This window comes from Stegostoma tigrinum, chromosome 5 (assembly GCF_030684315.1).
Source record: "Stegostoma tigrinum isolate sSteTig4 chromosome 5, sSteTig4.hap1, whole genome shotgun sequence".
Lineage (NCBI taxonomy): Eukaryota > Metazoa > Chordata > Chondrichthyes > Orectolobiformes > Stegostomatidae > Stegostoma > Stegostoma tigrinum.
The window spans coordinates 41,254,971-41,272,110 of record NC_081358.1 but is presented as its reverse complement, the minus strand read 5'-3'; the positions used below and the strand labels follow the sequence as shown (position 1 = coordinate 41,272,110).

Here is a 17,140-nt window from a genome sequence, read left to right as displayed (position 1 = left end):
AGTCGTAATTTTCCATTTTGCTGATGGTGTGAAACAAATTTCATATACCAATGCAACGGACCTCAATGCATTCTGTTTTCTGTTTGGATTTTGCCATTAGTCAATGCTAGCCAATGAAATCCTCTATCAGCTGTCTCTTGACCAGTTACTGTATAACCAGCCGTTCCTGAACTGACTGTTCCTTTGCCCATTGTGCCACAGCTGGCTGATCTTAGACCATTGTTTCAGGATGCTAACTAGTTTAGTTAACTTCTGACACTTGAAGAAGATGGAGGTCAAAGCATGATTTCATACTCAATCACAAAAATTTTAAGTTCTAAACTTACTGGATGACATAACAAGGCTCCCACTAGTGATGGTAGGAGACCATTTTGCATGGATTATCGCTCATTATTACTTTCTTTACTGCCTATGTATGTCTCATAAATATGCTGCTTCCTGTTCTCCCACCCATCAGATAGAAAGTATGGAGCATGCATTGCTGATATGAAAGTCCAAGTGATTACCTGGCAACTCCAGCTCACTGCTTGTTCCTCCAGAACTCCATCTTGCTCACCAGCCACCAATATCTCAGGGTATATTCCATTGGCAATGATCAAGAACGCCATATCTGTGCATATTAGCAACCAATACAATCTATCCTCATCATGACACATCTCCCATCCATTTACAATATGCATCTGCATTTCAATGCTGCAGTCTAGAACTCAAAGGCATCTTTCATTGCTATCCTGTTGCTGGGCTACTTTACACCAATGACAGGCATCCGACTCATTGTTTGAACTCGGTGCACCTCACTACTTCTTGATTGCTCACTTAGCACTCACTCACTCTGTCCCTACTTTGATGCTCAGCCATGCCTTGTCTTGCCTTTTGGTGACTTATCCACTAAACAAGAGCTAAGGCTCATAGTGCTTCTATCCTGAATTGCCTTTTAGCTCCGATCAAAAGCCAGGCAGCTTGTTATGGTCGCCAGCAGTCATCAATCAAAGGGATGGACATTTTATGGTATTGTGTTACATTAATCGCACACCTGGACCATATAGCAGCCACAGTACACAGCAAGCACCCTGCACATGTTTCAAGCAAATAACCATGTCTCACAGTCTAAGGCAAGTAGTCTTCAGAAATGTCCAGCAAGGCACCTTTCAGGCAGCGAGTTAGTACAGTAAGTCAAGGGCAGCCTCTAACATTAGTCCAGGTATTTGGGCCTGGTCATTCAACTCATCAAGGTGGTCAAGGTCAGGGGAGTCTCAACATTTACAATCCGAGGAGTGGGCTACAGTCAGCTCTGTGGGTCCAATGTAATCAGTCCAGGGGATCGCAGGAAATGTGCAGACATAATTCAGAGGTTTGGTCACTCAATGTTCAGAGCTTTCTGGCTAAATCACTCATGGGGGCTGCCCATGTTCTGTCCTTGGGGTTACTAAAGTGGGGGCTATCAGGAGCCTTTGTTGTGCGAAGGAAGCTGGGAAACTTTTGTGGGGATTGGAGGCAGCACATTCAGGGACTAGAATTGTGCAAGAGGTCAATTCAAGATACAATGTGGGAGACAGCAGTAAATGAAGGAAAAGAAACTAATGAGGGAGAGGAAGTCATCAACAGTCAGTAGTTCCCTGGCTTTGATAGGGGGACAGTGCAGAGATCCTAAATATACAGGCTCAGTGGGGACTCTTTTCTTTTATTCTTTTCTTTTATTCAGTCATGAAATGTGGGTATCCCTGGCTGAGCCAGCATTTATTGCCCATCCCTAGTTGCTCTTGTCAGGGTGGTGTTGAGCTGTTTTCATGAACCATGGCAGTCTACAAAATGTCGGTCGACCCACAATGCTGTTAGGAAGGGAGTTACAAGACTTTGACCCAATGACACTGAAAGAACAGCAATATATTTCCAAGTCAGGATGGTCGGTGGCTTGGAGGAGGATTTGCAGGTGGTGGTGTTCCATGTATCAGCTGCCTTTGCCCTTCAAGATGAAGTGGTCATGGGTTTGAAAAGTGCTGTCTAAGGGGCTTTGGATAGGTTCTGCAGTGCATTTTGTTGACAATGCACACTGCTGCTTCTTAGCTTTGGTGGTGGAGGCAGTGAATGCTTGTGCAGAAGTTCAAAACCAATGGGGTTGTGGGATTTATGGAGAGAATGATCAACAAAAATATTTACATTTGGGGGTTGACCAATATTAAAAGGCTGAACCTAAGATTCACTGCATGAAGAGCACCTCCTAAAATTAACAAATGCAAAATGAAGATGAAATTGGCTGTGACCACATCCAGAGTGAATGGAATATGTTGTTTCATTCAATGAGGGAGGGGGATTTGCTTTTGAGTAATGTAATACCATTCAAAGGGCAATTGCATTACACACACTCCCATACAATATGGAATGCCTCTGACAGCACGACATGCTGTGTGAATCTTAGTCATTAGGCATTAACTGACTGTCTGGAATCCAAATTCTTGCCTGAAGCGCTGTTGGCCATATCATACAATGTTGCAGATCAATCGCACTAATGGCTGTAATGCATTAGCAATGTTCTGTCATTTGTAAAGCCTGACCAAGTAGCAATTGTCTACCATTCCCCCATGGCCTGCTATGGTACAGGAGCTGCTCACTTCTAACATTGGATCATCAAATATAATTTAGTGCAAAGAACAGATGGCATCTGTAGCTTCAATGTTGCAGTTGCAGCTAGTCAAACGGTCACGCACACAGCTGGTGTAGAAAGGTGAGCATATATTTACAAATGTCAAAACTTATTTATATTAACTGTCTCCTGTGTTACCCAAGCACCATCAGAAGGTTTTCTGCTTCCTTACCTTCTCACTGTGTCTCGGTTCAGCCCAGGATCTATGGCTGGTCCAGCCACCTCTAGAGTGTCTGATGAAGACATTTCTGGTGGGCACTGTATGTGTCTCCTCCTTTGGCATGGTGTCTGACCACCACGCTATCTCCTTATGCGGAAGGGGCAGTGGGCTGAAAGACCCCACCTCCCTGTCACCTTGTCGTAGCTACTGAGCATCAGTGGTTGGAGCAATGGAGAGGAGATCGATGTACATATCCACAGACTCTGAGACTGCTGGACCAGAGTGTCCTTGACAGCCTCAGCCTGTCTATGGAGGCAGCCAAACAGGCATATGCTTGAGAAAGCAGGGTCCCAATAGCATTGCTGAGTTCTGCAGCTTTTGTTAGCTTGCCCAGAGTCTCAACGAACCTGCCATCTGCCGCTCTGCCTACTTTGACATGCCACAATTTGCCGACGCCACGATGTATTCCCCTGCCTGGTGCTGTGCAGGTGCCAGATCTCCAGCAATCCTCTGAATGCCAGCAACCTGCGGCAATTTTTCCTCAACCAGCTGTGGAGATGTGGTTGTGACATGCTCACCAGCGTGTGCTCCCTACTTTAATCTAGCTAAAGTACCCATCAAGATGTCAGTATCTGAGTTGGTGGGGGTGCGGGAGATAACCTTTCCAGGGCATCCTCCGAAGTATCTGTGTTCCACTGCCCAGAGGTGGAGCAGGAGATGTCTTATGGGGCCCCGATTTTGACTGTGGATATTGCAGTAATACCATTGGTATCTACATCGAGTCAAGACAGACAATGCACCACGAACAAAAATTAGAAGTTATGGTATGTTAATAGTACATTCAAGGTGGGGATAATAAGACAGTGACACAACAAAGGACAATGCTTCTTTTTTGATTGCCCTGAAAAGGGTGGCTCAGCATCTCCAAAGGATTAATCGTCCGTGATGGGCTCTATTCTTTTGGAATGAGAGTGATTAGGTGAGGTGAAAGAGGGTGGCACAGCTGTTAGTGCTATAGTTGCAGTTAGAAAGCTGGTGATGTGTTGCATGTGAGTGAGTAGACAGTGCAAAGGCCACGCAGGGTTAGTACAATGATGATTTGGGGTGGGACAGAGTGAGTGACGTAAGATGCTGCATGCAATAGTGAGAGTGGTAGAACATGAGCTTTGGTGTGGGTGCAATAGCTGAAATGCAGTAACTATGAGGTAGCAAGAGAGAAGATGGTGGCACTCACACTGATGTAGAACACTGAGCGTCCTTCTGGACCTCTGATACCTCACTGTCCCATGTGGCAATCTAGAAAAGTTTTCAGGCTGTGGTGGAGTGGCCTCTGCTGCTGGTCCTGAGGGAAGAGGACTGTTCTGCACCACCCCATCACCAGGGCTTTCAGTTCTCTGACCTCAAAGTGGGTCACCAATTTCTCCTTGTTTGCCAGTGCCTGGCCAAATGTCTCAAATCTTAAAGTGTGGATGCAGGCTGCCAAGGAAAGTGAGTGGGAGAATTGGGTTAGCATCAGACAGATGGGGTGCCATTGGGATGCAATACCTAGATAATGAGGTGAGTTTGAAATGAAAACATGAGAAAACAAACTAATCCTCCCAGACAGAAACCGTCCATGAAACTCAGCAAGAAATGACACATCGCTTATTTCCGATTCCAGGTCCATGTTTGGTTTAATCATCTGAGATCCTAAGCTCTGTCCCCAAGTCCAGATGATATTAATATGATGGATGGTGCTTAAAGCACCCCTCAGTATTAACTGTTTTAACCCCTTACAGCTTTATACAACATTCTAAAGCTGCAATCTCTACATGGAAGAATGAGGATAACAGATACATGGGAAAATACCTACTGCAAGTTCCCATCTAGGCTATACATTATTGTAAACTTGGAACAATGCCATGGTTCCTTCACCATCACTGGGTCAAAATCCTGGAACTCCTCTGTTAACAACACTGTGAGTGCACCAACACTAAATGGACAACAACTATTCAAGAAGGAAGCTCACTGAAGTATAAATGAGAGATAGACAGTAAATGTTGACCCAGCTAGAGATACTCACATTGCATAAACAAATGCCATTTAATCATTCCTGCTCTTTACACTATCATAGTCTTTCCTCTATACTCCATCTTCCTGACTTGGCATTTGCTTAAGAACAGCTTTAATATAAGATTTCTACGACTTGCATAGAATCATAGAATCCCTACAGAGTGGAATCAAACCATTTCAGCCCATCAAGTCTATACTGTCACTCCAAAGAGCACCCGATCCAGGCCCAAACCCCTAACCTGCATTTCCCATGGCTAATCCACCTCGCCTTCAGATTTCTAGACAATCCATCTGAACTGCTTTATCTCTTGACTGGAAACTGGAGCATCTGGAGGAAACCCACATAGACTTGGGGAGAATGTGCAAACTCCTTACAGTCACCCAACTGTGGAATCAAACCTAGTTCCCTGGTGGCGTGAGGCAGCAGTGCTAACAACTGAGCCACAGTGCCGTTTGGCATTTCTTTACTTGAATTTTCCTTCAAAATCCTGGCAGTTTTTTTTCTAGTGTTTAAACCTATTCACAGTGAAAATGGAGTTTGGCTAGCAACTGGCATAAAGTAAGCAGAAAACATGATATCTGGTACACTTCCAAAACCAAATAAAACCACTAATCTGAATGCTGTACGTTGAACACAACAAATAAGTAACTACAAAAATCATATCACTTTGTGCCTATATTTTATATTTAAACCCAAGCCTAAGTAACAGCATTAAAACTTTAATGACACAAATTTTAAATAAAAGAACTGGGGAAATTACAAGATTGAAAACTGTTATATGATGTATAAAAAGAATATTGCTAATAAATATTCTGCATTTAGAAAAAACCTTTGTGTTCATACGTATTTCTTTATAGCATTGTATAGAAAAATGTTTATTAGGTAAGGAAAAATTAATATATTGAATTCAATTCCTACAGTGTCCCATATTTGGTTTTTTGATACTGTTCTGAGCTATATGTAAGTTTTGGTCTCTTGGCATACACAGAGGTGTACAGCTCTGGATAGGAGATAGCAATTTCCATGAAAGAAAATGTTGACATGCAGATATGTGTTTCTCAGTAGAAATCAATGCAATTTTCTGGTAAACTGAGATCATCATAGTGCATAGATAAGCTGAAGTATAAAGGATTGGTGCAGTTGTAGGCTGTACATTACCGAAATAGAGAATGCACAGTGATGCAACAATTTACATTTAAATGAAAATCCCTGTCCCTTTATTTCAGTGGATAGAAAACCTGTGGTTCCCAAACAATTTGAAATGTGAAACTAAATTAGTATTTTACAAGCTACTGTGCTAGTGATCTGAGAGAAGCAATAGAAATCTATAATCCTCTGAAGGTTTTTGATAGGATTGAATGGAATGGACTGTTTCCATGGCAGGAGGTTCGGTTTCACAGTGGCAGAGATTTAAAAGCCAGTACAAAGATAAGAAATATATATTTACAAAGTGAATTTTTATGATCTGAGTATGCTACCTGAAAGAGTTTGTGCTGGCTCATGTTTAAGTCCATTATGATTCATCTTCAGAAGCACAAATGCAGCCAGACCTGATGAGTTTCTTCAACACTCTGCTTCTGTTTCAAACGTCCAGCTTCTTAGCACTTTTTTAAAAATAAAATGTGAAGTGTTCGGACTCCTGGTGAAATCAATTTCATTCTGAAGTCATAATTTTTCTCAAGATTGGTGATCAGAGATGTTTTTATCTGAACTTGATCAAGCTGGTTACCATCAAATCACCTGAATACTGCAGCATAAATTTACAACAGAGAAGGGTAAATGTTCCTCTGGCAGTTTGTGATCATCGCATCAACCCATACTACAAAATTCAGTAAATCAAATGGAACCAAGTTTTACAACAAACTTATTAATAATCTCACAGGAAAAGAGCACAGAAGATGATTTCTAATGCTTCTGCACAAACTGATCAGAGAAATTGCTGCATTCTGGAGAATAATTAATTTTGAAAGCAATCAAAATATTTCATCTTGCTTCCTGTTGTAAGTGCTTGAAAGTCGATATTGGGAAAATCCTGCAACCCAGGGTAAATGTTGAATAAGAAATAGTAGGAACTGCCACTGCTGGTGAATCTGAGATAACACAGTGTATAGCTGGATGAACATAGCAGCATCAGAGGAGCAGGAAAGTTGACACTTCCGGTCAAGACCCTTCTTCAGAAATGGGGGAGGGGAATGGGATTCTGAAATAAATATGGAGAGAGGGGGAGGCGGATAGAAGATGGATAAAGGAGAAGATAGGTGGAGAGGAGATAGACAGGTTAAAGTGGCAGGGTTGTGGCCAGTGAAGGTGAATGTAGGTGGAGTTAGGGAAGGGATAGGTCGGTCCAGGGAGAACGGGCAGGTCAAGGAGGTGGGATGAGGTTGATGAGTAGGAGATGGGCATGGGGCTTGAGGCGGGAGGAATGGTTAGGGAGGCGGGGACTAGCTGGGCTGGTTTTGGAATGCGGTTGGGGGAGGGGAGATTTTGAAGCTTGTGAAGTCCACATTGATACCCTTGGGCTGCACGGTTCCCAAGCGAAATATGAGATGCTGTTCCTGCAGCTTTCGGGTGGCATCATTGCAGCAATGCCGGAGGCCCAGGATGGACATGTCATCCAAGGAGTGGGAGGGGGAGCTGAAATGGTTCGTGACTGGGAGGTGTAGTTATTTGTTGCAAATCGAGCATAGGTGTTCCGCAAAGCAGTCTCCAAGCCTCCACTTGGTTTCCCCAATGTAGAGGAGGCTACAACGGGAACAGCAGACACAGTATACCACATTAGCAGATGTGCAGGTGAACATCTGTTTGATGTGGAAGGTCTTCATAGGGCCTGGGATGGGGGTGAGGGGGGAGGTGTAGTGACAGGTGTAGCACTTGCTTCGGTTGCAGGGAAAAGTGCTGGGTGTGGTGGGGATAGAGGGGAGTGTGGAGCAGCCAAGGGAGTCACCGAGAGAGTGGTCCCTCTGGAAAGCAGATAAGTGTGGGGAGGGAACAATGTCTTTGGTAGTGGGGTCAGATTGCAGACGGCAGATGAATAATCCTTGATGATAGACAACCTAACCAAGTAGAAAGTTACATCTGCAGCTCCTCAACCAAATGACTTCATTTCAAATTGTAATGAAGATTCCTGCTAAGCCAACGTCAACATTTTTCACTTTCCACACCAACTTACAGGGTTCTGTGAATAGCAGGCCAGTTCACCAAAATATCAGCAGCAGTTCTCTGCACCTTGTTTAAGACTGATCAGGTTCAAAAAATCATTTAAGTTAGCATCTTTTGCACACAGAGACGGTGGTAGAGAAAGAATCAGAAATGCTTTTATTTCATAGTTATAGCCTAGAAGTGAAATGTGGAATATCAATGAAGACAAAGACTGATGAGAATGTGGAATAACTGATCATAGGAAGATGATGAAGTCAATAGACAGATACATTTAGGAGGAGGGTAGAGAATCATATGAAGGCAAAGGAATACAGACTTATGAACATTAGATTTAGATTCAGAAAAATGGATGAAGTGTCAAGTGGCAAATGAATGCCACACGGGCTGCTTTGTGCCCTATGTCTAATGTGGTCCTGTGTTTTTGGTTAGCTTACTCATTCCACCAACTTATTCTCAATAATTCATTGCAAGTTTTTCATAAAATTAGTTTAGTTTGTGACTTTTTCTCAGGAGCTGTCAATCCATGAGCATTTTTTCTTCCAAGAAAATCACCTTTTGTCTTAGGAAAGTCTAGTTAGACCTGTTCCTCACAGAAGGTGTTGAGCTTAAGATCTTAACGACTTGGGTAAAATAGATCAGAATTTTTGTTTTTCATTTGTTGTTCTTCCATAATGATGGCAAGGCTGGCATCTATTGTCCACCTCCACCTGATTTTGAGAAGGTAGTTGTGAGCTGCCTTCTTGAACTGTTGCAGGTGTAGGGACACTCAGAGCTCTGTAGTTGAGGGAGTTGCAGGATGCAAACCCAGTAATTAACATTGTTATACCTGTCACATTGTCAAAAGAAATCGTTCACCGTCCCAGCCTCAAAAAGCTATGCATTCACACTTGTGTGTAGGTCCGTGCAGTTTAACAGGTATTGTACTAGCTGAAGCTTGTTATTTTCCTAAACTGAAATCCAGGCAGACCAAATCGTCACCACTAATGGTTGCTGCCCAACAAGAAGGCGTTCAGCAGATGGCAACTTTAGGATTGAGGTAACAATCGACAAAGGAACATGCCTCAGACTCAAACTTCAATGTTTGATTGTTTTCTTCACATATTTCCGTACAGAATAGAACTGCTTTAGTCACTGAATGTATACACATATATTTTAATGAATAAAATATATTTTTGAAGCTAAAAGTAGTCTCAAATTCTAGTTGAAGTTCCAAGATTGATGTTCACTTAACCTATCCCCCCCAGCGCAGCGTGTGTGTGTGTGTGTGTGTGTTTAATTTACAAAATCCAGCCAGCAAAGATATGGATTCCCAGCAGTCAGAACCATGTTATACGAGAAATCATCAAAAATGGAAAAGTACTTTCACAGGAATACACCTTCCCCCTTTCACTGCCCTACACCCCGTGGAATGACCATTAAATCGGGAGAAGTTTGACTTGGACTGCCGTAAAGTGTCTCGGCATGAGGAGAGATTGGGAAAAACGTGCCGTGAACGACGAGGGTGATTCCAATAGAATGAGTGAGTTCAAATCTATCAAGTGTCAATCACCATCTAAAACTATTAACTAGGGGCGGCAGTATCCTGCAGATGTGGGAGTCTGTTTTTGTTTACTGGCCTTACCTTGGCATAACAGTAGCAAATGAGAAGCAGGGGCAGTAGGTAGCCCACCACGAAAGTGGCCACCTTGTAGATCTGCCTGTGACTGAGGACGGTCCAGTTCTCCCAGCAGAAGGGACCCTGATCCTTCTTGTGAACCAGCATGTGGTAATAAGCGACCGGCGAAGCGGTGGCGAGGGACAGGAGCCAGATGAAGATCACACTGAGGACAGCGTTCCTGGTCACCCGAATGCAGGAGGACTTTCGCGAGTGGACAATAGCGATGTAACGATCCACGGCCATGGCCGACAGGGTGAAGATGCTGACCAGCACCGATACGGTGAAGAAGTAGTGGACAAACTTGCAAATGAAGCCGCCGAAGATCCAGCTGGGCAGCACGTAGTAGGTGGCCTGGAAGGGGATGCAGAACAGCAGGTAGGAGAGGTCAGCGATGCTCAGGTTGAGGATGAAGATGTTAGTGGTGCTGAGCGTTTTGCCCGGTTTGCTGCGGGCCAGCACCGTGATAACCAGCGAGTTGCCAAGGACCCCGAGGCAGAAGATCAGGCTGAAGATGAAGAGGACAATGAAGCCGTCAGCGTTGATCTGCTGCTGCTGTCCTGCGGCCAGGTTCCCAGCCGTTGTGTCATTGGTCTCTATACTGCTTTGGTTCTCATCCATATTGACCAACTGCAATTAAATTGTAACAATCAAACACATTACATGGACGTTGAGTACATTTGCAAAGTAAAGACTGCTCTAGAGTTAGCGCAATTGAATGGCTTGCTTCAAAATCGAATGGCCCTTCAAGCCCGGTTCCCTAAATCCTTTCATCAACACATCCCCAAACTTGGTTTCATTCGCGTGTACCTTGAGTTGTACTTTCAATCATTCACATCAGACCTACTTGTAGAATGCCGTTTGCCGTGGAGTTTATAGACTTGCGATTCGCTCCCGTACGCTTCTGTCTTCCAATGATCCTCTCCCTCTCTCTCTCTTTCACTCTGATTTCTTCCCCTTTCTCCACCTTGGCTTTGTTTTAATACATACTCGTTCGGTAGCCGTCGTAAGGAGCTGATTCTCGTTTTCCGCCGTCTCCTTATTTGCCGCCGAGTAAAGCGGATGCCTCAGCTGCTAACTCAGTGCACGCTTCACATCCTGCTAGTTTGTCGCTGCCGAGCATCTCTCTGGAGCTCTGAGCCTCCACGCTATAGTGTCACGTACACACAACACACACACACACCATCCCCAGCCACCAGTTCTGTTCTTGTGGTGAAAGACAAGTGACTGATATCATGCAAGAGTGGATTCACCCCCATAATTGGCACATGATTAAAAGTTGTTGTTGTGTTGGACAGACAGTCACGGAATTTTCCAAGGTGAATGATATCCAGTATGTTTTTTATTTGGTGACGTTTTTCAAATCAAAGTCATCACCAGATAAATGCTTCGTTGTAAATATTATTTAGGGATTTGGCAAAGATGTTTACATGATAACCATTGAGGATTTCTGTAGGGGCAATGGAATGAGGGACGCAGCAAATTCAGGTATGATCAAATAACTGCACCGTCCCCATGACCTTGGGGTATTTCAAAATGAATTGTTGTCACTGCCTAAGAAAAAGTTGTATTTATGTAGCGTCTTTAGCAACCACGCAATCTCTCAAGTCCCTTTGGAAGCAATCCGGTACTTTTGAGATGCAGTTAGTGCTGCGACACGGGAAACTCAGGGGCTAGGTTGCGCACAGCAAGATTCCACCATCCGCTGTTGGTCCTCCTCGTGTAATCCGCACATATGATGTGTGTGAGGGATAGGCTTTGGCCAGGACACCAGGAATTACTCCCTTTCTCTTCCAAGTATTGCCATCATCGCTACATTACCACCTCGCATAGAGTCATCATAGAATCCCTATAGTGTGGAAACAGGCCCTTCTGCCCAAACAGACCACACCGACCCACACAGCATCCTACCCAGATCCATCCGCCATAATCAACACATCCCTGAACAATACAGGCAACTTAGCATGGCCAATCCACCTAGTCTGCACATCTTTGGACTGTGGGAAGAAACCAGAGCACCCAGAGGAAACCCACACAGACACAGGGAGAATGTGCAAACTCCACACAGACAGTCGCCTGAGGGCAGAATCGAACCCAGGTCCCTGGCGCTCTGACGCAGCAGTGCTAACCACTGAGCCACCGTGCGGCCCATAATAATCACATAAAAGAGAAGACAAGGTCTTAGAGTGAAAACAAACCACACTTCATTCTCTTAGTACTGGACTAGAGCATCAATCTGAATGGCTGTGCTCAAGTTGTAGAGTGGGACTTGAAACATGACAGTTAGCACATTTGTCTTCATTGCCTAGTCCTTCGAGTATAGGCATTGGGAAATCATGTTGAGGTTGTACAGGACATTGGTGAGGACTTTTCTGGAGTAATGTGTTCAGTTTTGTTTGACCTAATATTGGAAGAATATTATCAAAATACAGAGGGTTCAGGAGAGATTTACCAGGGTGTTGCAGAGTATGGAAGATTTGAGATATAAAGAAAGGCGGGGACTTTTTTTACTGGAGCACAGGAAGTTGAGAAGTTATAAAATCATGAAGAGTTTAGATAGGGTTAATGATAGGTGTCTATTCCCTAGGATGAGGGATTTCAAGACAATGAGGTATATTTTTAAGTGCGAGGAGAGAAATTTAAAAAAGACTTGGAGGCAAAGTTTTTACACAAAGGGTAGTTTGTATGTGGAATGAACTTCCCGAGGAAGTGGTGGATGTGGGCATAGTTACAATGTTTAAAAGACACTGAGATAAGTACATGAATAGGAAAGTTTGCAGGGATATGTGCCAGGAACATGCAGGTGGGACTAGTTTACTTTGGGATTATGCTCTGCATGGATTAGTTGGACCAAAGGGTATGTTTCCATGTTGCATGACTCTATGTCTCCATGCTGCCAGCTGAGGCAATGCTGGAAAACAGTCAAGTGGGAACCACAGCAGTCAATTTATGCCCAGTAGGGCACACAGACAACAGAGATAAATTATCAGAGAACTAATTCATTTTAACAATGCTGGTTTGGGAATAACTACTGTACTGTGCACAAAAATTATTTCAATTTTCTTCAAATAGTGCTATAGTTTTCTTGCATAGGATATATATTTTCTTATACAGGTTTTCTTAAAATCTTTTACTTTATCATTTCACCTTAAAAGGCAACACATTAGGCATTTCAGTCCTCCCTCAGTAATGCACTAGAACAACAACCTAGATTTTACAGTCAGGCATCTACGGTCAGTCTGGAAATCCCAACTTTTGATTCAGAGGTATAAGGGCTACCAATTAAGATATTGCTAGCACTTCAATTCTACAGTAAATACATCTTAAGCCTCCACTAACCAGATCCTCAGAAAAGCGATGTTAGGTAAATGTCTAGCTGTGTTTCAGAAAATGCACCACTGAACTATGTAAGCAGCATAGAAAATACACCAGTTGACCTGATGGACCAGAAAATGTTCTTCTATGAATAAAAAAACTACAGATGCTGGAAATCTGAAACAAACTTAGCAGGTCTGGCAGTATCCATGGAGAGAGAAGAACAGAGTTAACCTTATGAGTCCAGTGTGACTTCTTCAGAATGTTCCCATGTTTTTTACTGCTCTTCTATGGTTGAATTGAAATAACTGAAGGAACTTCGTCATTCAGACCAGATTTGCTTGCTTACATTATTTATGCAACAACAAAGAAACAAAACTACTGATAAGTTTCTTTTGTACACTTTGCTTGGTCTCCCAAGTGCTCAGAAGTTTCAACAGACAATGGAATCCACAAGGAGGAGTTATGTTTGTCTGGCATCAAGAGTACACACTCCCCTTTGTGCCTCCAGAGATATCACAGAAAATTGACAAGAACCAAGGCTTGTTGACTCCCCTCATGTACAATGGGATTTCCCTGACTGTCAATCTTTTGACAATCTTACGTAGTTCAAATCATCCTACTCATTCCAGTGTTCTCTCACTAAGTGACCTGGATCCATTGAAATGAGTTCAATCCCACCATTGGAGAGTTGTTTCTCTAGTCCCTATCAATAACACATGTTGGCTACTCAAGTGCTTGGAATACTGACTAAATGTAACTGACTCAGTAAAATGTGTACTTAACTCCCATTGGCAGACAGTTCTATTTGACTCCTACAATTTTGTTCATGGCCCTCATGAAGATATTAACTATAGATTGTACACCCAATGGAAGCAAAATAAGTCAGTTTATTCATTGAACTTCTAGATTAGACAAGGAATGTCAGCAAGAGATGGGAAAACAAAGTAATATTTCAAACACAGTTGAGCAAATGCTCCAGAAAATAGTCTGGATGAATGCAAAACTGTACCAGTTGTCTAAGAGCAGTTTCTGATGTGTACCAAAACAAAACAGCACAGATACACAGCTGAATGATTTGTAGTATAACTGTTCATGGACCCCGATTTTAGCTGAACATGGTTTGAAAAATACTTCAACTGGATTTCAATGGCTATTTGGGGTACAATAGTATAAAGAATGATTTTAAAAGAATGACACTAAATGGGAAAGCAAGAGGAATAGCACTATTCCCTAATAAAACCTGCTGCTACAGATTCCATTTTGTATATCTGTGCTACTGCATATTATATACATTATTTAATAAAGAACTTTATATTTTCATCTCTCAGGCTGCAATAGGAATATTTTGTAACAATAATTTTTGCACAATAAAGAACCAGTCAGGCACAGAAATCCACCCTGCACAAGATTAACATTAAAGTTAAAAACAGAAATTACTGGAGAAACAGAGCAGGTCAGAGGAGGAGGCAAAGCAAAGTTTCAAGTCTGGTGATCCTTCTTCACAACAGCTCTGAGTTTCTCCAGAAATTTCTGATTTGTTTCAGATTTCCAGCATCCACAACTCTTTGTTTTGTTGCCATTTTAGTCATAATTTAAAATTAATACATTTGCATTTACATTTAATCTAAGGTCATCTGAAACTCAGTTTAAACTGTTACTCTTCAGAGTCAATGAATTGTCATTTTTGTTGCATTTTCTTTGCAAATTAATTTATGTGTTTGCCAAAAATAAAATCTGATGGCTTGTCTGATTCATTTCTGAGGAAGGTCAAAATTGCCAATTTGCACAGTTTGTTCCGATTCTGTTGGTAGCATTATGCGATTTGAAATGACTCTTTGGGATAACAATGCAGTATCTATTGACTACAGAACCACAAAGTTTGCAACTACCTCTCATAACTCCTTGTCTGCAATACTGGAGTTTGTGACACTTATTGATAAAGATTTTTTTATGCTGATGCCTCTAACGACATTGGCACTAAACATTAATGTTGATGGGATATCTACTTATCTTTTCTAGTCATTAATGGGTAAAGGAATATGACTTTTAAATACAGGTCAGTAACATGTAGTTGGAAGACCAGAAACAAAGTTGTGAATTGTGCTTTAAAACATAGATAAGCCTGGCATGAGGATATGGCCTCACCACTTCTTATTTCTATAACAATCGCCACTCCTACAACCCTTGAAATCTCCATAGTTTTCTACTACTTGCACATTGTTGACTTCCTTTACTCCAACTTTGACTGTCATACCTTCAGCTGGCTGGGCACTAAGCTCTGGAATTCTCATTCTAAACCTTTCTGCCTCTCTCCCTTCTGATCTAATTTCTGAAAATCCATTGATTTTATCAAGTGTTTGGTCACCACTCATAATACATCTTTGACTCATTGGCAAAATTGGCCAAATGATGCTCCTGTGAATCATTTTTCTTTTATATTGTTATAGACACTTTTATGACCCAAGTCGGTGTCTTCCATTTTCCAAATGGCTGTTTGTCAAATATATCATATAAGTTAAATGGGACAAAATCCACAAAATTGAGAATCAATCCATCCATAAGTGATCTAACCACTTCAAGGGAATAAAAATATAGTTTTCATTTTCACTACAAAATCCACAGGAAATTAGTTACGCTCGAATTCCATCTAGAATTATGTCACCTTTACAGCATGGGAACTGAGCATGCTTTGATAAATTAAATTCATTTAAAATTGCCAAACTGCAATTTGCTGTTTCTAAAATGGGAATGATTCTCCTGCATTAGTTTCAAAACTTCAATCATTGGAGATCTGTTCTGGCATAGTGGGTCAGGTCCCGAAATTTCACTGTGGCACCTGGGCTCAAAACAAGGTCAGACTGATGGAATAAAAGTTCTGTCTATCTGGTGTCCTATGTGAAATAAATTTGGCTAAGTTTCAGACAGTTATGTGTGTGTATGTAAGAACTGCAAAGACTGAATGAGGGTTGTTGTCAGAAATTGGAAAAAATCTGCTCCAATGGTATAACAAGGGAAATCACCACAGCTTTGGACCAAATACGGACGAAAGAGCTAAATTCCAGAGGAGAGGCAAGAGTGACACCTTTAGCATTGAGGCAGCCTTCGACCAGGTGAAGCATCAAGGAACCCTAGTGAAACTGAAGACACTGGGAATCAGTAAAAAGCTCAATATTGGTTGGAGTCATACCTAACACAAAGGAAGATGCTTGTGGATGTTGGAGATCAGTCATCTGAACTCTAAGACATCGCTGCAGAAGTTCTTGCAGGTATTGTTCTCAGCCCAGACATCTTCAGCTACTTTCCAATTGACCTTCCTCCAATAGAGGATGCTGAGAGACTTCACTCAGCTTTCTGGGAGAAGTTGGCTCAGTCACCACAGCCAATCAGCAGAGTGAGGAAGAATTCAGTGACAAGGAACACTAAGCTCCAAGCATTGCATTACTGTGGTGTTTCTATCCTTCCTTCCTCCTGTAACTAAATAAAAGGACAGACACTTAGAGAGACTGATAGGAAGTTTGTTGTAGCCTACAGATTATTTGGTCTGCTTGTAAAGATTGCACTGTAATTTAAGGAACCAGTTAGTGCAGTGGTTGGTATAAATGCATGCTTAGGTGAATACTGGGCTTCACTGAGTAAGGCAGGCTAGGTAAGATCCTGTTATCTCTCTGAGTGTAAAGGGATGGAGATGGCAATTAGGACAGTGGGGTGTGCTCCACCTCCCAGATCAGGGAGCAGACTAGCATCCCTGAAAGCTATATCTACAGGAAGTGTGCAACTCCTCACTGACTGCATTGTTTGGTTGGAGTGGCAGTTGGACACACTGAGGAGCATGGGGGGGGGCAGATAGTTTGATAGATACTTGTTACAGGGAGGTGGTCACACCAAAGATTCAGTCAGGTAGATGGCTGACCACCAGGAGACATAAGTAGGTAGTACAAGATTTTCCAGTGGCTATTGCCCTCTCTAATAGGTATATCATTTTGGATACTGTTGGGGAGTGATAACCTCTCAGGGGAGTATAAAAGAAGCAGCCAGGCCTGTGGCGCCACAACTGGCCCTGCTGTAGACCAGGGTCGGGCAAGATCCAAGCGACTGATTGTGGTTGGCAACTCGCTAGTTAGGGGCAGGCATTTCTGTGGCTGTGTCTGAGACTCC

At 42.5% G+C, this 17,140-nt stretch overlaps 1 protein-coding gene across 3 annotated transcripts in view; it reads right to left on the bottom strand.

Moving 5' to 3' along the window:
• galr1a (galanin receptor 1a) overlaps window positions 1-10,777 on the bottom strand; it is a 48,593-nt gene extending 37,816 nt beyond the window's left edge. For all 3 annotated transcript variants that reach the window (XM_059645957.1, XM_048528627.2, XM_048528629.2), the window contains exons 1-2: window positions 10,515-10,777; window positions 9,635-10,297 (exon numbers count right to left, since the gene is read on the bottom strand). In XM_059645957.1, coding sequence (XP_059501940.1) covers window positions 9,635-10,288 — 654 coding nt within the window. In that variant the 5' untranslated portion in view covers window positions 10,289-10,297; window positions 10,515-10,777. The remainder of the gene's footprint in view (window positions 1-9,634; window positions 10,298-10,514) is intronic.
• Between the last annotated feature and the right edge of the window lie 6,363 nt (window positions 10,778-17,140).